Source organism: Aotus nancymaae, unplaced genomic scaffold (assembly GCF_030222135.1).
Source record: "Aotus nancymaae isolate 86718 unplaced genomic scaffold, 86718_ANA_hifiasm-v0.15.2.pri h1tg000040l, whole genome shotgun sequence".
Lineage (NCBI taxonomy): Eukaryota > Metazoa > Chordata > Mammalia > Primates > Aotidae > Aotus > Aotus nancymaae.
In genome coordinates, this window is record NW_026988454.1 from 12,696,220 (window position 1) to 12,722,132 (window position 25,913).

Below are 25,913 nucleotides of genomic sequence, written 5' to 3' on the forward strand. Positions count from 1 at the left end.
ATTTTTCTGCCTTGATGAAAACAGTAATCCTATAAAACATTGCCTGCTTTAGAAGGAAAAACTTCTGAAATGGAAGTAGTTTTCATTAGCTATAGACCTTTCATAAGGCAGAATTTCTTATACAAAAAAAGGAGCTAGAAAAGTAGAAGTGTAAATAGAAATATAGTTCATCAACATTACTATCTACTCCTGCTGTGGATATTAAAGGGATATTAATCTCTGAAGTCCAGAGACTCCTAGATAAATTTTTTTTTTTTTTTTTTTTTTTTTGGATGGAGTCTTGCTCTGTCACCAGGCTGGAGTGCAGTGGTGCAATCTTGGCTCACTGCACACTGCAACCTCCACCTCCTGGATTTGAGCGATTCTTCCACGTAGCTGGGACTACAGGCACACACCACCACACCCAGCTAATTTTTTTGTATTTTTAGTAGAGACGGGGTTTCACCATGTTGGCCAGGATGGTCTCGATCTCTTGACCTCATGATCCACCTGCCTCGGCCTCCCAAAGTGCTGGGATTGCAGGCGTGAGCCACCGCGCCCGGCCTCCTAGATAAATCTTATGGCCTCTCAGCTGAAATCTCTTGCCCAGGTCTCTCCCCTGAACTTCCAAGTTGTATTTCTGTCTGCTGAGTTTGTGTCACTGATGGATAGCTCAGACCTGTCATGGCACAAAACTGAACTCCTGACCATCCCCAGACTGTTCTCCCCAAGGTTTTCCTGTGTTCATTCATGGCAAATACTTCCTTCTGTTTGGTCAGCCTGAGGTCTTAGAAGTCATCCCTGATTCCATACCTAACATCTCTTGAGTCAGCAAGTTGTTTTGTTTTTAACTTCGGACTAGAACAAAAGCCTTCCACCTCTGAGCCCCTCTTCGGCTGCCTCTGTAGCTTACGACCTCTGAAGTAGAATGTCAGCCCCACAGGGCAAGGACTTCTCTCTGTTCACTCATCACTGATTCCCCCTGTGCCGGGAACAGTGCCTGGCACATAGTAGGGGTACAATAAGTACCTGCTCAATGAATGAATTCAGAAACTGACTTTAAGTATATAATGTTAATTAAACTATAAATTGCACTTGAATGATTAAAAATATAATTTTATTTCTAAACAGGGCTAGAGTTTTTAAGTAATTTTGCAACTCTAGTTTTGTCATCTTGCTGATGATAATATCTACCTTTTATATATAACCTGCTTTCCATATGCCAGGTACTGTTTAAAGTGCTATAATACTTAATTCTCAAGACACACCCATGAGATAAAACGAATCTTCATTTTATAGATAAGAAAACTGGCCAGGCGCAGTGCCTCATGCCTATAATCCCAACACTTTGGGATGTTGAGGTGGGTGGGTCTCCTGAGGTCAGGAATTCAAGACCAGCCTAGCCAACATGGTGAAACCTTGTCTCTCCTGAAAATACAAACATTAGCTGGGCGTGGTGGCACACCAGTAGACCGAGCTACTGGGGAGGCTGAGGCCAGAGAATCGCTTGAACCTGGGAGACGGAAGTTGCGGTGAGCTGAGATCACACCACTGCACTCCAGCCTGGGCAACAGAGCGAGACTCCACCTCAAAAAAAAGAAAAAAAAGAAACTAAGCTACAGAGAAGTAACTTTTGACTAAGGCTGTCAAGTGAGTAAATTGCAGGAAACGGATTAAGACCCAGAACAGTGATTTTTGGAACCCTGACATACTGCAGAGCACCGCCCCACCACCAGTTAGAAAGAGTGTGTTTGTAAGTCTTACCCCTCTGTGGTAGTTTATAAGCTGTGGAAACAAATTAACCCAGAAATCTCTGTAGCTTTACATATCAGTGTTTACTTCTCAGTCCTGCAAAGTCCATTTTGGGTTGAGTGACTGCAGTCCATCTGCTTTCTTCTTTAGAATGTTTTCATTTATCTTTAAGCAGAAGTTACTTTTGCTTCCCTTAGTGTGTGGTGTTGCTTAGTGATGTTAATCTGGACGTTCAGGCAGGCTTTTATTTTCTTTCTGAAAGAATCAGTAATTTAACTGAGTATTTTGGAAATAACAATACCACACCTTCCTATAGAGCTTAACAATTTATAAAGCATTGCACTCCATCTTCTCATCACTGAATCCCGGTAACAGGCTTATGAGAGAGACATTATTTCCTCTACCCTAATAAAAGAAGCTTGGGGATCATTGGGGTTGAGGGGAAACACTTTGGTGGCTGACATTTTCTTCAAAAAAGAGTTTGAAGGCCACCACTAGAGGCATTGTGAGCCATCAGAGTGGCTTTTTGTGGTGGAATTTGTGGTTTACAGAGCACTTGGCTATGGTGTGGAGGATTTAAAGAGATCAGAATTGGAGACAGACAGACTCTGGGAGCCTGTGGTCATGGAAGCGATTAAATGGAACTAACTAGATGAGTAGAGATATTGCATAGGAAATGGATTCAAGATAAAGGGTGTTCATAAATTCTGGAAATATAATTAAATATATGTAATGTAGTTTAGGGCATCTTTGGTCTGTAAAAAGAACCCAGAATTTCCTGTCTGAATTTTGAAAACAAATTTGTAGAAGGTGCTTTGGGCTTATATTGATTTAGAATGTTTCAGTGGACAAATTACAGAAACTCTAACAGTAGACTAAACTATAAGGACTCATTGTTTGGGAGTCAGTACTGTGAATTTAAAACTCTTAAGCGTTCCAGCTCATTCTGTTTTTTCTGTTCCTTCAAACTGAGCTTTTCTTGGCTATGTGAAAGTTGATTATACAAATTTGATCATTCTTGTCTTACCAAACTAAATCAGAGTCAAGGGGCCAGGAGGAAAAAGCACTCAGGGCACATAGCACCTGCTCCAAAATTTACATATTCTATAAGCCTAGCTGTTGAAACAGCCTGCTGGGACCACCTACTGGGACTCTAAGACTGGTTTTGCCCACTGTCGTCATTCACCAATCAGAGCTTGCCCACACCCAAAATCTTCTCTAGTGCCAATGAACTTTCTTTCAAAACAACACATAACATTTCTCTTACTAATAAAACTCCCAACCTTCTCTTTGTTCTTTGGACATACTGAAGACCACCAGGTATGTGTCTAGGCCCTGAATTACAAATCTTGCTTCCCAAATAAAACATTGAATCTGGAGATTTGTCTCTATGTTTTATTGTTACTTCCCAGCAGCTGTGAGATGGCTGCCCCAGCTCACCCTTTCATCAAGAAGCGATGTGTTCTATGGCCAGGCACAGTGGCTCACGCCTATAAACCCAGCACTTTGGAAGGCCAAGGCGGGCGGATCACTTGAGGCCAGATGTTTGAGACCAGTCTGGCCAACATGGTGAAGCCCCAACTCTACTAAAAATACAAAAATTGGCCAGACATGGTGCCACCCGCCTGTAGTCCCAGCTACTTGGGAGGCTGAGACATGAGAATCACTTGAACCCAGGAGGTGGAGGTTGCAGTGAGCCAAGATCATGCCACTGCACTCCAGCCTGGACAAGAGTGAGACTCTGTCTCAAAAAAAAAAAATAGCAAAGTATTCTAGAATTATCTTTCCCTCTCCCACTACCACCCCAGACTTTGCTCTAATGTCTCATTTTCCAGAACTGGCTCATTTGGTCATTCTTAACTGTGACCGAGACTGGGGAAGTTTGTTTCTGGTTTTCATCCTTGAGCTGTACCTAGCAAGGACTCATGCTGGCTTTGGGGGTGTCACAGGGCTCTAGCCGCACTTCTAGTGAGTTTAATCTCCAGGATCTGAGTTGACTGTGTGATACTTTCCCAAGCAACTGGGATTGTTCCCTAAACCTGTGATTCTCACTTCTGCCTACATGAGGGCTTTGGAAAAGCCCAGAGGACCAGGCTCAGGCCCAACCCAGCGGTGCTTACTTAATTTTCTGGGATGGAGCCCCATCCTTGTATTTTTCAAATGCTGTCCACTTAATTCTAATGAAAAGTTGGGGTTCTAAATTTAAAAAAACGACCATATGATGGTTACTAGTGAGTGTCAGATTGATTGGGTTGAAGGATACAAAGTATTGATCCTGGGTATGTCTGTGAGGGTGTTGCCAAAGGAGATTAACATTTGAGTCAGTGGACTGGGAAAGGCAGACCCACCCTTAATCTGGGCGGGCACCATCTAATCAGTTGCCAGTTTGGCTAGAATATAAACAGGCAGAAAAATGTGAAAAGAGAGACTGGTCTAGCCTCCCAGCCTACATCTTTCTCCCGTGCTGGATGCTTTCTGCCCTTGAATATCAGACTCCAAGTTCTTCAGTTTTGGAACCTGGACTAGCTCTCCTTGTTCCTCAGCCTGCAGATGGCCTATTGTGGGGCCTTGTGATCGTGTGAGTTAATACTTAATAAACTCCCTTTTATATATATCCATTAGTTCTGTCCCTCTAGAGAACTCTGACTAATACAATGTTTTTTCTTGTTTGCTTTCCATTCAACCTTGAAAATAATGATAGTTCAGAGTAAGATAAAATAGCTACCTGTTCCAGCCCCACAAATTTAAAGTGATTTGACCTAATCCTAAAATAATGTTTTTCTTCTGACCCAGCCTTAGGAAATGAACAGTATCAGCTCTGAACGAATGTGCTGACCAAACATCTTCAGTGTGATGTCTAGTCCATTTGACAATTATGGTTTATTATGAATTACTGTATTTGTATGCATGTTTATTTCTCAGACTTTTACTAATATTAAGAGCAGCAGCATTTATCAAGTGCCTGTGAGTTTGTTTAGATTGCGAGCCTCTCTGAGGTACTGGGTTCGCCCTGAGGGCTGGAGTTGCTCTGAACCTGCAGCGCTGGGGGCCAGACCCTGTCAGTTGCCGATGTGCTGCCATACCATGGTCAGGCAGGGCAGCCTCGAAGCTGCCTCAGGCAACTCCTGCCACATCCACAAACCAAGCGGGAGCATAGCCCGGGACAGGAAACACAGGGCACCTCCGGATGCTTCTGCTTCACAGGTGCCAAGGTCATGGTTTGTGGAAAAGACTTGGTTTTAGGAAGGTCTTTTCCCTATGATCATCCGAGAACTCCAGATGAAATATAACAGAAAATCTTTATACAACAGTTGTCAGTTCTTGTTCCGTTTGTGCTTTCTTGAGGATTACACGTGCATCTCCCTGAAATTGTTTCATCTCTTGGGACCAAGAGACACTGACTCATCTTGTTGTTATTACTAATCGGTATAATTTGCATACATACATATTTACATTTACATACATAATTTACACAGTAAAAAAAACTCTTCATCCCCCTCACCACATTTCTTAGTCTTATTTCTCATTGTGATCTGAGCTCCCTGTCATTCTCTTGGCCTCAGTTCTTCCTACCACATCTGCTCTGAGAGGAAACACTATGTGACTGTTGAAAATCTGTTCCTTTTTTATGATCCCAAAGAAAAAGAGAAAAAGCCAAAGATCTGTAGGAAGAAAAAAGGGTGAGGACAGAACTTCTGCAGAAATTAATATTGTTACAGTAACACAAATTGTACAGTTTTAAGATAGGTACTGACTGTGTAGTCGATCTTTGTTGAATCAATTAGTTTGAAATACTTAGAATGCTGTCAGCCTTAAGGTTTTACAGTGGAAATTCTTTCCTGAAATTGGCTTTGGAACATGGATCACAGGTAGAGTAAACCAATTCTAGGAAATATGATCTACATTCACACTCATCAGTATTTTGTTCTTCTGTGACATGCATCACTATCATATCATAGGCATCAGTGACTTGCTTCCTCTACCTGGGATTATCCTTACTGGGAAAGTTGTGACCTGGAGGCCTGTGATGTTCTAATGTGGACTCTCACTAGCTTGGTGGAGGGACTTGAGTAAGCAGACACTGGTGAGTGGGGAAACCAAGCATCCAGGACACTTGTCTTGCTCTGTTGTTTACCCGACACTGAAGTGACTCTCCCAAGCCCCTGTCCTCCTGTGTTCCGTCTTTTGGTGCCTGGAGCCTGCAAGATGCCATATGCTTTCTCTTCCCCACACTCAGGTCTGTCCATGATCGTCCCACTTTGAACCTTGAATCCTTCTTATATGTTGTTCTTTAAAGTCTTAACTGATTATTCCCTGTACTCCTTTTTTCACTAGCCTTTCCGTTGTCTCCAAGTTACGGCTGTCTCTTGGAGAGAGTAACTTCCTCATCATTTTTCCCCTCCACTCTCTTGTCCTCTGATGGTCTTGAACACCATGGAAGTGTTGAATGAAGACCCTTTTGTAGACAGTGGCCAGTATTGTTTCTGTGTCTGTGCATGTGGTCGTGACTTCGTTTTTGGGCACATGATAATCATCAGGAACGGAGCTGTACATTCTTCAGTGTCCTCCGTATATCATGTTGATTGCAGTTCTCAGTTGTAATATGTAATATCTAAGATTTAAGATTTAATATCTCCTTAGCCGAGGTCCCTTGTGAGTTCCAAGTGCTGCTCTGAGCTGATAACTAGTCCCGTCCTAGATACCCTGGCCTGGAAACCAGGACATCTACTTCAGACCTGTTATGGCCAAGGCTGCTAACACTGAGAAACAGGCTTAGCTTGTTACAGCATTGATGTATAGGGTTAGAAAGGCAAATATTTAAATTCATTTTAAATCCTTTCATTTGAAATTTTAGTAGGTCATTTTGGTATATTGATAGACTGAGTTTAGAAAAGGGCTGGCAGCATTAAACTAGAATATTTTAAGTACTTCTAATGCCTTTGTACTGATTTCTTTTTTGTAATCAAACCCATTAATAGACTTAAAACTCAAGGAAGAAAAAATAATAGTTGTAATTTTAAAGAAGCATTCAAATATAAGTGAAAAGCATTTTTTTGTTCGTTACCATAGTTACCAAGCAGCTTTCCTGTGGTTCTAGAGAAAATGGGATCCATCATTCAGAGTAATTCTGAAAGGTGCCTTTGGGGGAAAGGGAGGGGAAGGGGTACAGGAGAGGTCCTTGCTGTCCCATAAGCAGGAGACATAACTGGAAGAGCTTTGTTGACACTGAGTATTACAGAATCCTTCACCAGATAGTAGCTGCATGTCTGAGGGGAGTTCTCTTTCAGCAGCGACATAATGTAAGCCAACTTAACAGGGTATTGGAATTCTATTCAAACTTTAGAAGTCTGCTGCTACAGTTTACATGGGGTACTGCTGTATTTGTTCAGGGTTTTAAAACTTTATTTAAATTAAGTAAAAGTTAGACATTTCCTGTATTTGCAAATACCAGCTATTCTCAAAGGAATGAAATCAGGCAAATAAAGATGAGGCCAAAATTTAAAATCTAAGGAAGCTGGAAGTGGCAGTTTCTGTACTGGAAGGACAGTGCATCTATCTCTGTATTTGTGTTTTTAGTCTTAATAGTATTTAAACATTATGTAGAGTTTTGATAATATTTCATGACCTTAGGCCTAGGCAGGGATGAGATTTCACTCAGATTTTGCTAAGAGTGTTTTCTGTGGAGACTAGCAGGCTGCCAGGAAGAATTGCTGGAATTGGCTGTGTCACTGGGGAAACTGGAGTTGAAGGGTTACAGGAGATGAGTCCTGGAGAATGGGAGGCAGGGACGAGGGCGCCAGCGAGCTCGGGGTGAGAGGGGAAGGGAAAGTCCAGGGTGAGAAGGCTGGCGAGGTCTAGAGAGTGGTCAGACACCTGCCTGACAGTTGGGGCCACTTCTCTGTGCAAATCAGGAGGAGGCAAGGTAGGCAGGCTAGTTCAGCCTTGGTAGAAAGGAACCTGACGTCTGAAGTCAGTGGAGTGTGTCTTGGGTCGCTGCCTTCACTCCGCCATTCATAAATCAGTTCTTTTTCCTTCCCCAGAACTGCCCTGAGCTGAAACCACCTTTCTTCTCTCCCTGCAGCAGTCCTCCCGCCCCACCTAAACCCTGCGTCCGCTTCACGCCTCCCTCGTTGTCTTCAGTCCCTCTTTCCTCTATGACCACAGATCTCTCCAAACTGGACACTGTCCATGGTGCGTTTTGTTAAGGTCTCAGAAGTCCTGTAGAAGGAAATAGCTATTAACTAAACTTGAGGAAAACATAGAGCACACAATTTGAAAAACTTATAAAATTTATTAAGAGTGTTTGACATCTTATTTAAGTCACTGTTCATAACTGCTGTTCCACTATAGGATCTTCACATCAGTCTGAAGGCTATGGATGTGGGGGGCGGGCATTTGGAGTGTGAAAAGGCTGCTTGGCACATTCTCAGCATGTGCCAGCCCACACCGCCCCTTACCACCAAAGCCTATTTCCCATTCTATCCAGTAGGTGCAGCTGTAGCTGACCTGAAACCTTTGGGGACAGGCTCATTGATCATTTAAATAGAGAGGTACAAGGTCTGGGGAGTCTGGGCCTTGATGACACAGCTCAGGCACCACAGGCTCCTCCCACAGCGCGTCAGGCTGCCTGAGGCTGAGCACAGCTTTTATTTTCATTTTCTTGTCATAAAGTCTCACATCTTATGCAGTTGTTTCCTTCTGCCTAAAAGAAAGACAACCAGAAAAGCCACTCTCCCATCTTCATCTTTTGAAGGAATTATGTGGTCACATGATCTTTTTTTTTTTTTTTAATATATAAATAAGATGGGGTTTTGCCATGTTGCCCAGGCTGGTCTTGAACTCCTGAGCTCAGGCAATCCACCCACCTTGGCCTCCCAAAGTGCTAGGATTACAGGCGTGAGCCACTGCACGCGGCCAACCACAAGGATCTTTAGAAGCAAGTCCTCTTAAGAGAAAATGACAACCTCTATGGGATTTAAACAGTAGAGTTCCTTTTGCAAAGCAGTTGTGCGGTCCACACCTCCTAAATTGCCATACTATGTTTGCCTTTGTTGAGTCTGTATGAGATCCTCATTAACAAGTTTAACAATTCCTAGAGACTGAGGCTTTTGTCAATTATGACGAGACTTCCCATTTCCTAGACCGTGGCCTCCATCAGCATTTTTGTGCGTGTACTGTTTTGACTCTGTTTCTCTCTGTCTTTTAAGTGTTTTTCCTTTGGGATTTGAATGTGTCCTTGTGAATCACCATGACTCCATTTTTGGAACAAGTCAGGGTATAAATCTCTGATCAGATATGCCTGAAAAGTTTTATCTTTTGACAATAAAGAATCTCCACAGCTGGCAGTAGCTTAAACACTATCAAACAGTGACATTTTTGGGTGGTTTCCATTTTCGATTTCAGTCCTGCCTGTGCCTTTTGGGGTATTTAAAGTTGCTCCCAGAAAGTTATATGGCTTTTCAGACTGCGCTCGTGAATTCAGTTCAGCTGATTAATCAGTGTCTACTGAAAATAAGTGGTGTCTCTATCCGGGAAGTGTAGCGCTGAGTGGTCCCTGGGGGCCTGTCTGCCATCTCTCTGTGTCTTGAAGCTGCTGCTGCAGCTTATTTTTTTACTTATTCAAAAGCTAAGTAAAATAGCCTACTGCCACCTATTATCTGCCGACTGACTTTCATGATTTGGATTGACTTTGAAGCCATTGTAAGACTGCATTTTAAAATTAAGTGACCATCAAGCACAGGTCTGGTGGATGTCATTACAGAACAGGTGCAGCCAACTGATTTCTCCATGTCATTTGCAAATCCAGAATGCGCCATCTTCCATGCCTAGAGATGAAACTGAAGCACATGGAAAGGTCTGTTTATGAAAACAGTGTATCGACATCCCCTCCTGTTTTACAAGGATGAGTTGATTGATCACGCTGTGCCACATATCATGCCACAAAATGATAATATGTTTGCTTACAACACAGGTAGACGTGGGTGTGGTGCACTTCACTCCCTTGATACACCCCAAGATAGAGCAGCCGTTCAAGCTGGTGGAAAAAGTTGTCCAGAATGTATTTCAGTTCCGGAGGAAATACTGCCATCGAGGGCTCGGGTAAGAATGCCTTTTCTTCTCTTCAGTCACAGTCTTTATAAAATCCTGAGGTACTTTTTAAGAGCAGGAACCTTGTTTGCTCAATTCTTAAAGCTCCCTATGAGTATTACTCTTAGTTCAGTCCTATGACGGGCAGGACTTCACTGCCACTGAGGAGAGAGCAAAGACTTGCTAGACCTCAGGTGGCTCTCACAGGGTGGCTTTACCGTAAGCACATCTTGGAACTGGTGACTGCACAGCTCACGTTGGCTCTGTACCAGGGAGCTCGTGGTTTCCCAGTGAGGACTCGGACAGATAATAATGGGTCTTAAAATGCTTGCTTTCTACCAAGTTGCCCCATCTCTTCTTTAAGGATACACTTGAGAACTAGGAAGCACATACAACTTCTGAACAGCCAAAATCATATCACAAAGTCCTCATGCAAACATGTCTCCATCTTACAGAAAGCTGCTGCTCCCGAGAGGCTCACAGGAGCCACTGGGGAAACCCGACAGAGCACAGTGGTCTAAAGGTCACCCACCTCGATAGGCTCTGAAGGACCACAGCCATTGTGCAGATCCAGGAAGAGCCAAGAAGCTGTTTAGTTAGGCCCAGGGATAATCTGCTTGAGAAGGCAGGAAAGTGTGTGTTTGTAAAAGATTTCCATCTACGATAGTCTATCCATATTCAGCTGTTCAAAGGGGCTCAGCCTGAGAGCCACATATTTCTCCTTTTCTAAAACCTCTTCACTTGGCTTCATTTTAATTATTTCCTTCACAGGGTCCAGAGTGTCCCTTTAGCACATGAAATGACAGCAGATTATTTCAGGGGCCAGCTGGGCATCAGCTCCTAAGAGCACTGCGGTCCACATAGCTTGTTCCTGAGGATGCCAGACGGCAGAGGTTAGAGCCTCAGCCTGCCACTTGTTGCCTCTAATTAAGCCAGGATTCCCACCTTACCAGATAGTTCCTACTTCTCTATCAGAGACTTAAGGTGCAGAGCTGGTGACTGGCCAGCCATTTTGGTGCTAATTAGCACAAAGACACCTCTCTGCTGCAGCCCCCAGCTGCGGTGCACTGCTGGCGAGTGAAACAGCAGCTGGATTTCGGCTCACACGCAGAGCAGAACCCACACAGCTGTACCCAATAGTTCTGAATCATGGGGGAGGGGGAGCACAAAAACTGTGTCCTTTTATGTACTTTTGAAAATCCTGGAATTGGTCTGAGCTTCGAGCTGGCACTAGTGTTTCCAAGGCAATCCCCCAGCTAAGTGAAGGGCCCCATTCATTTCAGATACACAGTCCTCAGCACCAGATACTGTGCCGTCTGGGGCAACAGACCTGTTGGTGTTCTTCAGGCGTTAGAGACCCTCATCAGGCCCTCTTTGCCATGAAACTGAACTCAAAAGATCTGTCACCTCACCCTGAAAATGTGGAGGACATGCAATTCATTGTTGAGAGGACCGTCAGCCTGTAAGAAACATGCAGTCTCCCCTGGTGAGGACACCGTCCAAGCCCTGTGGGATGAGCTCTGTAAGAGCCCTGAGACTTGAAAGAAAGAAAATGCAGTCCAGACCTCACTCGGCAGCATTTCAGGCAGTTCTGCTAGTCATTTTAGAACAATGGTTCAATTTGCATAGATGAAATGTAAAATATATACTCAAAGATGCTTGAAAAAATAAGTGGAATAATTATTTATATTTTCATATAAGCTGTTCTCAGACTTTTAGCAAAACAAGTAACTCTTTTAGCATGAAGAGTTCCAAAGGCTGATAAATTCAGATTCTAGAGACTCAAAACTAGAGATTTGTCACACAAGTAGTACAACTTTCACATCAAAACATGAGGCAAATCAAACTTATATTGCAGATGTTGCTTTAAACTTACTTACCTTAAAAATACATGTACTGATTGAGCTCTGGAGAATATTTTCCCATTGTGCGGATGCCTTGCGCATCGGGTTAGAGCTGCCTTAGAGGTGGCCCTGCCTGTTACCTGGTGCTATAATCCCAGAGGCTCAACTGTGCTGTTTTCCAATGAGGGTTAAAAAGTGTCATGATTTGCAGAATTAAGTAAAATTCTGGTTTTTCCCTCTTCCCCTCAGAATGTTATTCCCTGAAGCACAGCGCTTGGAAAGCACAGGCAGGCTGTTAGAGCTGGCAGACGTGGACCCTACTCTTCGGCCCTGCCAGCTCTCCATCCCACAATTTAAGAGCCTCTGTGATGTATACAGAAGAATGTGTGATGAAGACCCACACCTCTTTGCATATAGTTTCAGAGAAGAACTCAAGCAAAGAAAAAGCGAAAAGAAAGAAAAAGAAGACAACGAGGAGAGTCACAGACTCTAGCCGCTGCCTGGGGGTGAGCAGCCTACAGGATGTCGATTTTCACTACGTGGAGCTTCTTATATGGGTACTCTTTTGTCTTTACAGAATGACAATAAAAATGCCAGTGACCAGAGGTGACTTACTTTCCTTTTACTATACAGCTTGGCAGAGAAAATAAATATCATCAAATAAGGTACAGTACAAGCTTTCTTTTAATATATACTGCATAGATATGACATGTTTAGTATAAACAACATCTATTACAATCTTACAAAAATGAAGTATCTGCACATTTTGCCCCCAAACCACATTAAAATAACTTAAATATGCTTTAAATAAAGCAAAAACTAACAGCTGAAAGAAAATGCTCAGAGGATTAAAAAAAAAAAAAAATGACCCTTTAAAAGCTATTAATCACAACTTCCCCAACCTTACTTTTTCCACATAACTTAAAATAGAATGCAATTTTAAGGATTCTAAATCATTTGATACCTGCTCAAAAGGGATATAAACTAAGTAATTTACAGATTCTGACCAGTTTCATCTAGGTTTCTGATCCACAATAAATTAAAATAACTTAAATCTTTACAACTATTTTGTGGGAAAATGTATACTGCACAAAACCCAGTCATTAATAGTTTTTGTTGTTGTTGTTGTTGCAATTTCCACTTTACCACCAGTTTAAAAGTAAAATGAGGAATTTAATCCATATCTGGATTGAATCATACTATGATTTGTATCATACTATGATTTTCCGTGGCTCTCTGTTTCATAAAAACACTCCTCACTGACAACAGATGTCAAACTCTGGACACTGAATTCTCTCTCTAGAACAGAATTTAGATCAATGGTGGCATTTTCAGATTGACTGTCAAGGGACTGGTGACGTATCTGTGCCTTGAGCAAAGTCCCTCTGTCCCTCTTGGTGCTGTTGGCTTTTCGTTTGATGGGGCAGAAGTGCCCCCGGACCAGTTTGGGCTGCTCTCCTCCTTTCTGGCCCTCGCCCGACTCCAGGCCGGGCTGCTGCTCAGCCTCAGGGTGAACGTCTGGGTCCTCAGAAATTCTCAGTCTCTGGAACTGAATTTCGATGTCTTTAGTAGGGCTGCCCCGCTTCAGAGTCTGATGGTAGTCATCATCTTCATCGCTCAGGATGTCACTCTCTTTGATGAGATTGTCTGCAAAATCTGCCAAGCCGGGATGTGGGTATTTCCCAGGAGAGGTGCTCTTGGAGTCCTGTCTGCCCTCGGCCGTGGGGCAGCCACTGCTCTGGGTGCCGCTGCTCAAGCTGCCCTCGTCCGAGTCCAGCAACGTTCCCTTGCCAGTCTCACCTGTCCACTCACTGCTGGAGGAATTCTTCAGGACTTTTAAAGACCTGGATGAAGCTGCAGTAAGAAAAACAGATTTCGCTGTGATACAGAAGCAGGTTACGCAATGTGTAATGTTTGCCTCAAAGCTTGTGTAAGATTTAACGTCTTTTTGTTTTTGAGACGGAGTCTCGCTCTGTTGCCAGGCTGGAGTGCAGTTAGGTGATCTTGGCTCACTGCAGTCGCCACCTCCTGGGTTCAAGCATTTCCCCTGCCTCAGCCTCCCAAATAGCTGGGACTACAAGCATGCACCACTACGCCCGGCTAATTTTTTGTATTTTAGTAGAGACATGGTTTCACCATGTTGACCAGGATGGTCTCAATCTCCTAACCCGCCTCAGCCTCCCAAAGTGGTGGGATTATAGGTGTGAGCCACCGCACCCGGCCAGCATTTAACATCTTAATTAAGATTTTATTTTATGATATGACTTCAGTTAGCAGCTATCCTGGTATTTAGGCAAAAATGCAGCTACTAAAAACAGCCTGGGCGGAGTTCAGTGGTGTGATCTGTGCTCACTGCAACCTTCACCTCCTAGGCTCAAGTGATCCTCCCACCTCAGCCTCCCGAGTAGCTAGGACTACAGATACACATGACCATGCCTGGCTAATCTTTTTATATGTCTTTTTCTAGAGATGGGGTTTTGCCATGTTGCCCAGGTTGGTCTCAAAACTCCTGTTCTCGAGAGCTCAAGGGAGCCACCTGCCTTGGCCTCCCAAAGTGCTGGTATTACAGGCATGAGCCACCATGCCCAGCCTAGAAAATGCTCTTTATCTCTCATGAGAACTGTCTCTCCTGGAATTTCAAACCAACCTTCTGAAATTTGATGTTACAAGGGTGTGTGTATGTGTTTTTCTCTTGGATTGAAAGAAAAATAGTTCTCAGTTTGAGTGTTTCTACAAATAATAACAGCATATTATTTTGATGGCCAGTTTACTTTGATAATGGAGAAAATAGTAAATATGTGGTAAATCTGAAGCGGTCACACAGTGATTGATTTAAAAAGAAAAAGAGAAGTTTTACATTTTCTAAGACTAAAAACAACAAAGATAACAAAATAGTTAATGTAGAAATAAGGTTCTGAAAACTTAAGCTGAAATTTTAGAGACAAGCAGAACAACATGATTTGGAATGCTTACTTGGTGCCTTATCGATTAAGAATGAATATAAGATGCCCCTTAACTTACTTAGATGGCATTACGTCCCAATCAACCCATTGTTAAGTTGATAATACTGAAAGTCGAGAATGCATTTAATATACTACTGACCATCATGGTCAGGCATCTAGCCTGCCTTCAGTGTGCTCAGAACACTTACGTTAGCCTATGGTTGGGCAGAGTCATCTAGCACAAGGCCTGTTTTATAATTAAATGTTGTGAATGCTGCACTAGAAGCAAAAAACAGAATGGTTGTCTGGGTACTGAAAGTATGGTTTCTACTGAAGATGTGTCACTTTCACACCATGGTAAAGTCGAATAATTGTAGGTTGAACCATCAGAAGGTGGAGACCATCCGTGTAAGGTTTCTTGATCTTCATTCAGCATTGACCTTCAGGATGCCTGGGACTGCTCTGAGCACTGGGAATACAGCAGTGAGGAAAACAAAGCCCCTGGACTCATGCACATCTTAGTGGAAGAAATAAGATCGTACATTTGGACTATGTCAGCTGGTAGGAAGAGAAGGGATTTGGGGTTGGGGGTGGCTGTATTTTACAAAAGAATGTCTTGAAGCAAAAGACATGTTTAAGTCTCTTAAAAGGAGATAAAGGTACCCCGATGACATAAAGTGATAACTCACAGCTGTATTATAAGAGCATATATCCTTTTTAGAAGCTCATGTTTTCTTGACTAAACACAAGGCTAGCAAAATTCTCACCTAATTTTGCCGAAACAGGAACTCGGTTCTTAAGAGGTACCAGGCGATCCTTACATGTTTTCTCCAGTGGTAATTCACACTTTATGTGACGCCTGAAGTTTTCCCTCAAAATAGAACGAATCACCTTAACAATGTTGGTTTTGCTTTCACTGTCGCTGGGTAAGGGGGAGAGAACACAGCATAAGTGTCCAGAGTGCTCATCGTGCTCCCATTCCACGCCCGCCTGTGTTCCTGTGCCTTGCACCTGCTGGGCCAGGCCGCCAGCCAGCCACCCAACAGCTGTGCCATGTGGCCTCCCGTACAAAAGGAGGTGAGAATTGATCACTCTTAAGATTTTGATATTTATTTAATCACCGTATTCTCCTTCTACTAGCAGCTTTGGTTGCCTATTTTGGAGGGCAGGGAGCGTGACCCAGATCTCATCAAAATTCAGGAGGGCACTAAAAATAAACTCCCTTCTTTAAGAGACATAATTCTATGTTATTTCTGTTGGTTTTAATCTTCAGAAGTCAGTGATACCTGCAACACAACTGAAAGATGGTTTCTGGCCGTCCTTCTATTTCTGACTTCGTATGGATCAGTTCCCATATTGAATTATTTTCTGTCCCTGTGTAAAAGGAAATGGAAACAAGAGTCTACAACTTTGCCCAAAATGCTGTGGTTAAGAATACTTGTAAAGTTTAAATCTCATGACTTAACAAAGTCTAATATTCCCAGTCCTGGCTCATTTTCTTCTGTGGTTCGCTCTATGTATGATTTTCACAGTTAAAAGAACTGTGCCTTTTGGTTACTTTTCACATTTCCTGCTGCAGACTTTCCTCCATCTGAACTGCCTTCTCCCTACCTCTGGAGCCCCTCTCTGGGGAAGAGATTTGGTGGACTCCATTCTTCAACCATCCTTTGTAGTTCCTTTCCTTGGAAGGAACAGGAGCTGGGGTACTTGAGGTAAAAGAGGCCAGCCCCAAACGAGGTCTGTTCTAGAAAATATAAGCACTTCTGACAAAAGCTAAACAGAAGCCCATCAGGTCACTGCGTGATTCAGCCTGCTGGCCTTTTCTGTCACCAGAGGCCTGTCACCAAAACAGGGTTATTCTGGAAGGATCTCTGTACATTTTCCAGAGTCAAAGATTTTTTTTCTTTTTATACCACTACCTAACCTTAAGGAATTTTCAAATGTGTTAGAAAAACAAAGATCCACAAATGTATGTTTTTACAAATTTCTGGTAATTAACAATACCAGAAATTTGTAAAAACATACATTTGTGGATCTTTGTTTTTCTAACACATTTTAGGGTATCAAGGGTATGAGGCAGAAAGGAAAATGTTGAAAACTATTGTTAGGGGAAAATAAGGAAACAATGGAGAACGCCATTTGGCAAAGAAAAATCTATCCCCCAGCATTTAGTTTCTCCCAGAAGTGTTCAAAGGAACATCAAAACAACCTCTCTTGTCCTCGTTTTCCATGTCTATAAAATAAAAGGCACCAAAAATGATCCCCAAGGTCCTTTCTTATTTTTCATTCCACAGTTAAGTCTACTAAAATGCTTTTTCTGGCATCAGATTGCATGAAACATTTACCTGCTGGATTCCCCAGTCTGACTTGAAGTGCGGAGATGGGGATCAACCAGCGGAATTTAAATGGATCCAAGTCGGCAGAACTGTGCGCAGGCCGGGAATTCGAGGGCTGTAACGTGAAGGCCCACCAAGAAAAGTGTTAGGGAAGCTCTCGCTGGGGGAGGACGTGTGCACAGGGAAGATGAGGCTATGTTCTCCCTACGGGCAAGTCTCCAAGCAGCCATGTGAGTGTTCAGGGCATACAAGTCAATCAGCTACACACCCAATTCTCAAAGACCTCACATGCTGGGGAAGGCGGGGAGGCCGAGTTGTGGTTCAGAAGCAGTTACAGGTCTCAAAGCAAGAACAGTAGCCAAGGCTTCATGCCCTCACACTACCTCTAAATGGTAAACCTCTAAATGGTACACCTATGGTATCCACAGCTAACCTTGTTTTCGTTTTTTGAGTCAAGGTAAAAGGCATTTGAAAATAAACCAAACTTTCAGACTATGTATATGGAACAAACATGGGCCATTTTCAGGGATATGAAAGCTGATGTTCTGTGTAGGCCTCCGCATGAGTATTTTGTCTATTTACTTATTTATGGACAGGGTCTCACACTGTCGCACAGGCTGGAATGCAGTGGCATGATCAAGGCTCACTGCAGCTTCCACCTCCTGTGCTCAGTCGATCCTCCTGCCTCAGCCTCCCGAGTAGCTGGAACTTACAGGCACGTGCTGCCACACCCAGCTACTTGTATGTTATGTAGAGGCAGGGTTTCACCATGTTGGCCAGGCTGGTCTCAATCTCTTGACCTCATGATCCACCAGCCTTGGACTCAGCAACTCCTGGGCACAAGCCTCAGCCTCCCAAAGTGATGGGATTACAGGCATGAGCCACCATGCCCAGCCATACATCTTTAAAAACAGGCATCTTTCACAGGGAGACTCAGAAACACCCTCAGTATGTGGTGGGGCGAATTACCCGGAGTAAGCGGTATCAGTCAGCATGGCCTTGGTGCTCAGTGGGCTTTTCAGTTCAACGTTAATAGGAAGATACAGACATGAAAAGGGAGCTTAAATTCAAATGAATTTTTGCCTTACCAATTTCTTTTTCAGTTTGCAGTTTTCTTTATAAACCAATATGACGGCTCTCTTAAAAACTAAAGAAAGGAAAAGAGAAAGAAAGTCTTTATTTTATGCAAACTCTTCCAAGGTTAAACTAGAGCTGAATGTCTTAACAGAATAATGCTCTTCAAATGTATGCGTCTCTAAGACTCTACTCTGCCAACACATGAGTGATTAGTACTTCCCATTCAGAACTATGCAGAAGTAACTGCTTATTTAAAAGCTACTATTGGAAGGAGATCTTAGTTTTAAACTCTTTGTTTTATTGAAGGCTAAGGGCATTGTGTTCATCTCAGTGGCAATGTCACTTGCTCTCCCAGGTCTCAGAATTAAAACATCTTGAAATGCAGCAGACTATTAACATAGCAGGTTTCTGGCTGAGCACTGTGGCTCACGCCTGTAATTCCAGCACTTTGGGAGGCCGAGGCAGGTGGATCACTAAGGTCAGGAGTTCAAGGCCAGCCTGACCAACATGGTGAATCCCCTTCTCTACTAAAAATACAAAAATTATAGCTGGGCATGGTGGCAGGTGCCTATAATCCCAGCTACTCGGGAGGCTTAGGCAGGAGAATTGCTTGAACACAGGAGGTGCAGGTTCCAGTGAACAGAGATCATACCATTGCACTCCAGCCTGGGCAACAAGAGCGAAACCCCATCTCAAAAAAAAAAAAAAAAAAAAAATAGATAGCAGATTTCAAAATAGCCTCAGGAATCTGTTCCTGTAAGGGAGAACAAGATAATGAGGATGCAGAGCAATGCCGGAGTTTTAAATAGTTGGAGGCTGGCCCTGTTAAGTCCCCAACCATTATAGCAATTCTCTAACTCCTGGAACTCGAGAGTGAGCTAGACTGGTGCGGCTTGTGAAATTCTTCATTACGCCCAGCCTTTTTTTAGTCTTCATTCTTCTAAATGGAATACTAACCAAATAATGTGAGTTCAAGGTCCTTTCTGGCTTTTCCTAGAGACAGAAATGGATTCAACCAGGAAACCGTGGAGTGCATCAGAAGCTCTCCCATTGAAAGTTCTGTTACCTAGATTGTAAAAACAGAAGGTAAGGAAGACGTGGAAATCCCAGGCTATACCATCTCATGTTAGATTGTGATGTACACACAGTCATTGCTAAAATGCAAGCACAGCTGGTTTAATTTTTATGATCCCTGTAAACATGGGGCCTTAAATATTAGTGGGGGTTCTGAAAACATGAGCCAAGCACCAAAGTGATAAATAACGTAAAAGTGAAGGCATTTTGCTCCAGTGCACACACATGTAGGTGAGACATGCTTTGTGATCAACTCGATTTCCATAAGATTAACTCTACCAGTGTCTGTGGTTCTTCCAGAGTGCCTTTGAAAGCTTTCCCCTGGGATCTAGTACATACACCACCTCTGAGCTCCATTCGGGCTGTTGATAAAAGAGCACCAGCATTGAAACTGGCCAGAGTGAAACACTGATCTCCAGCTCTTTCCCGTTCCTGCCATTTTCTTCCTAAACTATGCTACTTCCTGCATGCAGGCTTTAGAAGCACAAGATTCTAAACTAAGCAATCAGATATAAAGGAAAAATACAGAAAATGTCAAATCCTCCTTGGATTAGTTTTATAAGTAAGCAGGTAACCAACAATATGTTAAAAAAAAAACACAAAGGAAAAGCCCCAGACTCTACATGCCAGTTCCCACTTCCTTTCTCCACTCTGCCCTCTGCCAGCTCACTCTCCATGGATGTTCCAGCCAATTTCAATGTGACATAAGGTCATATTTTAAACCAGTGTAATGAATTTTATGATATGTCTATATGTAAATTGTATAGTTCATTAGACACATTGTTATCAAGAAAATCTTAGGGAGTATCTCCCCCAGGAGAATCCTAAGAGGACAGCCTATCTGGAAGGTCACCACAGACCCCACAGCCATATGCATTAGGCTCCCAGAGTGCAGGCATCTCACGGACCTCCTTCTCTGTCCCGCTCTGCTCAGCTACTAGCTGGTCAAACACGGTTCCATAATCCTCATAGATCTTCTGCATCTCGTTGATGTGGCTGGCTACTTTCTCCATTGCCTTTAGTGCTTCTGCAAGATATGAAATCCTTTTTATAACTATTAATTTGTTTTAGATCCAACAGTAATAATGAAAGGAGTCAAGACTCAAGTCAGGATCCCAGACCAGTACCTACTAGCAGGAGCACTGCATTCAGATTAAGTCACACTGTAGTCCAGCCATTAGAATGAAGAACAGCAGAATTACCTCCTACCTCAAATTCTCTTTGAAATGAGGCAGAGTATCAGTGAAAAGTTTCACTAATAACAACTAACATTTATGGAGCCCTTTCTACTTGGCAAGGATCACGACAGGTGATTCCTGTGAATCATCTCATTTAGTCTCCACGATAACTCAAAGGCTAATCAGGCCAGGCGCAGTGGCTCATACCTGTAATCCCAGCACTTTGGGAGGCCAAGGCAGGGGGATCACAAAGTCAAGAGATCGAGACCATCCTGACCAACATGGTGAAACCCCATCTCCACTAAAAATGTAAAAATTAGCTGGGTGTGGTGGCACACTCCTGTAGTCCCAGCTACTCAGGAGGCTGAGGCAGGAGAATCGCTAGCACCCAGGAGGTGGAGGTTGCAGTGATCTGAGATTGCTCCATCTCACTCCAGCCTGGTGACAGGGCAAGGCTCTGTCTCAGAATTTAAAAAGACGAATCAATCCCATTTTACAGATGAGAAAAGTGAGTGCAGGATATTCTGCCAGAGTTCCAGAGAGGAAAACACAAGAATTAGGCCAGGCTTCAAACCCAAGACTGACTGGGCTTAGGGCGCCAGCTCTCAAGTTTGGCTTCCCCTTCTGGGAACTGGGATCTAGATGTAAATAGAACATAAAAAGACCCCTGCACATGACTGACCGACAGAAATAATGTTTGCATTTATATGTGGTATATGTTCATAACTTTCCATGAGGGAATATGAGGGACAAATTATTTTATAAAAGCAAAATTTGAGGTCACTTCCAAATTCAATATTCTTCAAACATTTTTTTCTCCCAATTCAGTATTTTAATTCTATCTGGAGGGAAGTTTGGAAGGAAGTTTTTGTTTTGTTTTGTTTTGTTTTGTTTTTTGAGACAGTTTCACTCTTGTTATCCAGGCTGGAGTGCAATGGTACAATCTCTGTTCACCACAACCTCCCACCTCCTGGGTTCAAGCAATTTTCCTGCTTCAGCCTCCCAAGTAGCTGGGATTACTGGCATGCAGCACCATGCCTGGCTAATTTTATATTTTCAGTAGAGATGGGGGTTTCTCCATGTTGGTCAGGCTGGTCTCGAACTCCTGACCTCAGGTGATCGCCCACCTCGGCCTCCTAAAGTGCTAGGATTACAGGCGTGAGCCACTGCACCTGGCCTGGAAGGAAGTTTTTAAATCAAACCCTTCTGAAGATCATCTTAATGCAAAATGAAGTTTTATACAATATGAATGCTGAATATAATTTGTATTATTTACTTATAGAATTTAACTGTCATGTAAAAATGCTTTCCCTTTGTTGATTTTGATACCAAAGTATGCTTGTCCACGCTTGTCATGAAAAAAGAGCCAGTTTAATTTATACTCTTCTCAGTATTTATTATTCAGTAATACTAACATGTTAACAAGTCTCTTTCTTTCCCCAGAAATTCTATCACTTATGGTTTAACCAGACCTACTAATATCAGTATATGAACAAGTCACTATCTCCAATCCAAATAAACCCTTTATAAGGATCCTCTGTTTACTGTCAGACTGCAAGGCTTTGTGTTTTTGACAAATTGTGTCTCAGGCAGGCCAGTCATTTCAGAGGTTTAAGCAATAACAGCAGCGGCTACTTGAAAGCATAACCTATCATCGGGAGATTGATTTTGGAGCCGCGCTCTGCTCAGATATCTCCACAAGGTGGAGCCTCACCCAACAAATTCGACCAGCAGCTCGGCCGGCAAACACTACAGAACTTCACCAAGTGGTAGGAAAACAGGCCTGATTTTCAGTTCCAGCAGCCCTGCTTCACAGCCACGTGATCTGAGGTAATTTACTTCTTTTAAAAGTGAAGATGGAACCGTCCCTGTATAGGAGTATGGGGCTACCCGGATGAGATCATTTTTACCAAAGTATTTTGTAGGCTCTGCAGGAGCAACCATATACCGAGCTCTGTTCACATATTCACAGTCAACCTAAGATTAACCATCGCAGAACTGAAAAGTGACGCAGGACGTGCTACTAGGCGGGGAAGAGGTGAGCTGGTAAGCCCCGGTGCGCAGCTGGTAAGCCCCGGTGCGCGGCTGGCAGCCCCTCGCCGCCCTTTGCAGGCCCTCGCCCGGAGGTGTGGCCACCTTACCCGTCAGGTGGTAGTGCTCTTCACTCTCCTGGTCCGTCAGGGACACCAGCTCCTTGAGCAGCAGCGGATACTTGAGCACTCTCTGAACCGGCTTGATGAGGTAGGACTCCAGCGTGGAAGAATGCTGCTTGGTGGGGTTCCGGGCGTCCAGAAAAGCCTTGAAGGCTTTGTCAGTTTTAGCTGCAAGCAGATGGATAAAAGACCTTAGAAGAGCACAGTGGGGTGAATTAAATTCTTCATTTCTCTTTTAACATTTATAGATCATCCAATTCTATAGTCTTCCTAATGCCATTCTTTAATAAAAACCCGAACACATCAGCGGGTCAGGCACCCAGCTGTCAGCGTGGGATTCTGCATCACAGCCTGACAAAGCCCTGGAGTGCTGGGAGCCTCCAAGGATGGAATGCAGCTGCACGCCAAAGAGGAACACCGACTCAAAATGCAGGAATGTCTGATTTTCAAGACACATTTCATGCATACCCATGAGAAATACTGTTATAGGTGGCCTAAAAAGTGAATTTCAAACAATTCATTAAAAGCCATGATGCATGGGCGCAGTGGCTTACGCCTGTAATCCCAGCACTTTGGGAGGCCAACGTGGGCGGAGAGCCTGAGGTCAGGAGTTCAAGACCAGCCTGGCCAACATAGCGAAACCCTGTCTCTACTAAAAATACAAAAATTAGCCGGGTGTGGTGGTGGGCACCTGTAATCCCAACTACATGGGAGGCTGAGGCAGGAGAATCACCTGAACCCAGGAGGCAGAGGTTGCAGTGAGCCAGGATCATGCCACTGCACTCCAGCCTGGGCAACAAAGCGCAACTCCATCTCGAACAACATCAAAAAGGCCATTAAGCAATGTTATCCAGACCCTACACCACACCCACAAAAAATTCACAAACAAAAATAAATCAGTGTTTTTCCCACTGGTCTCACACTAGTTGTTGCTTACTCTGTACACTTACAGGCTATTTGAAAAGCAGTATCTTTTCTCCTGTAAAGTAAGATGACGGGCACTGCAGCCTACAGCCTTCACTCCACAGCTCCAAGCAGATTCTCCCTTCTCACACCCAGAGCCACAGCTCCCTTCCACTAGGTATGGCAGTAGGACCCTCTCTGGCAGTGTAAACTGCCCATTCAGTGTCTGGGTGCCATGAAGGGTGTGCATAGGAATCCAGGTGCATTTAGTTTGAGTGCCAGCAGATATACTAGCACTACTTTGATTCCACTAGTTGGCATTGGATGACCAGTTGCTGGAATGCAGCTACTCTGAAGGAAGATAAACCCTTATTTGGGTTGTGTTATAAGATCAAAATCTACAACATTCTAGGAGATGCAGTACCATTTTGAATGTGATTACCAGGCCAAGTAAGTGGTGAGATGACCCTTCTTCTTTATGACAAAGGAGGAACTGAGCAAGCCACTGGTATGTGTTCATTGTACTGCACTGACTGTCAATATGTATTGTCAAGTACATTGGTATGCTATCATTGTACTACAGACTGTCAATGTGGAGGTGCTTACGGGCCTGGCATGGTGGCTCATGCCTATCATCCCAGCATTTTGGGAGGCCTAGATAGGAGGATCGCTTGAGGCCAGGAGTTCAAGACCAGTCTGGGCAATACAGTGAGACCCATCTCTACAAATATTTTTTAAAAATAAATAAAATTAAAAAGAGGGTGTTTGTGGGAGGAAATGCCAACAGAGTTCAGGCATCTATCTAAAGCAGCTAGAGAAGATGGATTCTGCCTGGGTCTTGCTCCCTTGAAGCATTCTAAGACTGCACTTTTTAAACACTGGGCTTTTCTTCTGGGATACTATGAGGTTTGAGATTAAAACCCAGTAGCAGAGCTGCATCCATTGACATGAATGAATATCAGGATGTTCATTCATCAGGAGATTTATCAGGATAAATCTCCAGGTGCCCTCTAGGACCGCACAGAGAGAAACACGGAAGAGCAAACTTTGGGAAATGTGAGCTTTTTCCATTTGCACCAGAGAGACTTTACATTCAGCTGACATGCTGCTTGTGAGTTTGGTGGTGGTTTGGTGGCAGGTTGTTGTGGCTCAGATAGTCCCTAAGTGTACAGGCTTAAGAAGAATAACAAGGGGCCGGGCACAGTGGCTCATGCCTGTAATCCCAGCACTTTGGGAGGCCAAGGTGGGTGGATCACCTGAGGTCAGGAGTACCAAACCAGCCTGGCCAACATAGTGAAACCTCACCTCTACCAAAAATACAAAAATTAGCTGGGTGCGGTTGCAGGCACCTGTAATCCCAGCTACTCGGGAGACTGAGACAGGAGAATCACTTGAACCCAGGAGGCAGAGGTTGCAGTGAGCCAAGATCGCACCACTGCACTCCAGCCTGGGCGATGAGCGAAACTCCATCTCAAAAATAAACAAGGTTAACAAGTTTAAAAAAAAAAAAAAAAAGCATTTCTTTCTACTGCTATCTAGAGTTTGGGTTGCAAGTTTTTAGAGAAAATTTGGCAAGAAAAGAATCCAGATGTAACTGACAGCAAAGTGACACATGGCAAAGCAACATCTCTGCTCTTAGGCACACTTGTTCACGGCTACCAATAAACTGACATAAACAGAAACCTTCCCCTTTAATATCTGCCACTGTCAAAGTCAAGGATAGACCTTAATACATCAAAATTGCACTTACCCTCTACTTGTTAAATATGGATTTACCCTTTACTAACAGTTAAAAATACAAAAAGCACGGCTGTAAAAGGCATAAGAAACTTACCTCGCTCCAGAACCTTCTGTACTTTGATATGGTTAGCACAGAATCCACTGTACAGTTTAAAGTGGTCCGCATAATAAAGGAAAGAGCCTCCAAGGGAAAACAGTAATTTCTAGAAGGGCAGAGGGGAAAGTCAAATCAGACGTGGTTTAATCAATGTGTGCTGGCTTATGGCATCTGATGGCCCCCTGGCTTCTGTCAGACTCCGTAGCACTAATGCCTTAGAGAAGGTCAGTCCTGCTCCATCCACACAGGAAGCGGGGAACAGCCAAGGCACTAACTGGCCGGTCTCTATCTTGACTGAAAAGTTTCCAGCAGCAGAGCCTGCTGACAGTGTGCAATCCAAGGACAAGAAACAAAGAAAGTTCTATAAAAATACAGCTGACAAGGTGGGATGTAAACGATCTGAGAAGTTCATTAATAAATCTGACTCCGCACTGCTTGGGTAGAACGATGCTATCTGTATGGTTACAGGTCCCTAGGCGACTGCCTTCTGCCCTCTCTTCCTTGGAGGGGCTTCCTGCCCATCACTGTGGCTTACACGGATTCTGTGGAGCACCAGTGCTTCTTAGAAGAGAGGGGTCGAGCCCAGCAATTAGAAACCTATACTCTTAATCCCAGATTCACATGACCATAGAGAAGAAGGATTGGACACAGGGCAAATGCTCTGGTTTCAGAAGCAACCACCCTGGATATCCTTCAGAGCAGCTGAGACAAGGGCATGTGCATGGTCAACAACCAGGTTGGCGGTGCTGC

The 25,913-nt window shown here is 43.6% G+C and overlaps 2 protein-coding genes and 1 long non-coding RNA gene across 18 annotated transcripts in view; 2 read left to right on the forward strand and 1 right to left on the reverse strand.

Moving 5' to 3' along the window:
- The window catches only part of TFB1M (transcription factor B1, mitochondrial), a 57,546-nt gene extending 45,213 nt beyond the window's left edge, over positions 1 to 12,333 (forward strand). For all 4 annotated transcript variants that reach the window (XM_012451866.3, XM_064360530.1, XM_064360529.1 and 1 more), the window contains 2 exons: positions 9,704 to 9,831; positions 11,913 to 12,333. In XM_012451866.3, the coding sequence (XP_012307289.2) occupies positions 9,704 to 9,831; positions 11,913 to 12,156 (372 nt within the window). In that variant the 3' untranslated portion in view covers positions 12,157 to 12,333. The remainder of the gene's footprint in view (positions 1 to 9,703; positions 9,832 to 11,912) is intronic.
- The window catches only part of TIAM2 (TIAM Rac1 associated GEF 2), a 310,343-nt gene continuing 296,694 nt past the window's right edge, over positions 12,265 to 25,913 (reverse strand). For all 6 annotated transcript variants that reach the window (XM_064360523.1, XM_064360524.1, XM_064360525.1 and 3 more), the window contains 9 exons: positions 25,161 to 25,269; positions 22,412 to 22,591; positions 20,001 to 20,119; positions 18,976 to 19,084; positions 18,030 to 18,088; positions 16,951 to 17,056; positions 15,892 to 15,979; positions 15,373 to 15,527; positions 12,265 to 13,517 (listed from right to left, as the gene is read on the reverse strand). In XM_064360523.1, coding sequence (XP_064216593.1) covers positions 12,880 to 13,517; positions 15,373 to 15,527; positions 15,892 to 15,979; positions 16,951 to 17,056; positions 18,030 to 18,088; positions 18,976 to 19,084; positions 20,001 to 20,119; positions 22,412 to 22,591; positions 25,161 to 25,269 — 1,563 coding nt within the window. In that variant the 3' untranslated portion in view covers positions 12,265 to 12,879. The remainder of the gene's footprint in view (positions 13,518 to 15,372; positions 15,528 to 15,891; positions 15,980 to 16,950; positions 17,057 to 18,029; positions 18,089 to 18,975; positions 19,085 to 20,000; positions 20,120 to 22,411; positions 22,592 to 25,160; positions 25,270 to 25,913) is intronic.
- On the forward strand, positions 13,615 to 23,339 carry LOC105716996 (uncharacterized). Of its 8 annotated transcripts, none has more exons than XR_010336576.1 (5): positions 13,615 to 15,682; positions 16,185 to 16,317; positions 16,933 to 19,104; positions 21,714 to 22,511; positions 22,672 to 23,339. It is a non-coding gene; the product is annotated as an uncharacterized LOC105716996 (long non-coding RNA). The 8 variants fall into 8 exon arrangements; XR_010336578.1 differs by having other exon boundaries at positions 21,714 to 22,100; positions 22,196 to 23,339; XR_010336579.1 differs by having other exon boundaries at positions 21,714 to 22,100; positions 22,243 to 23,339.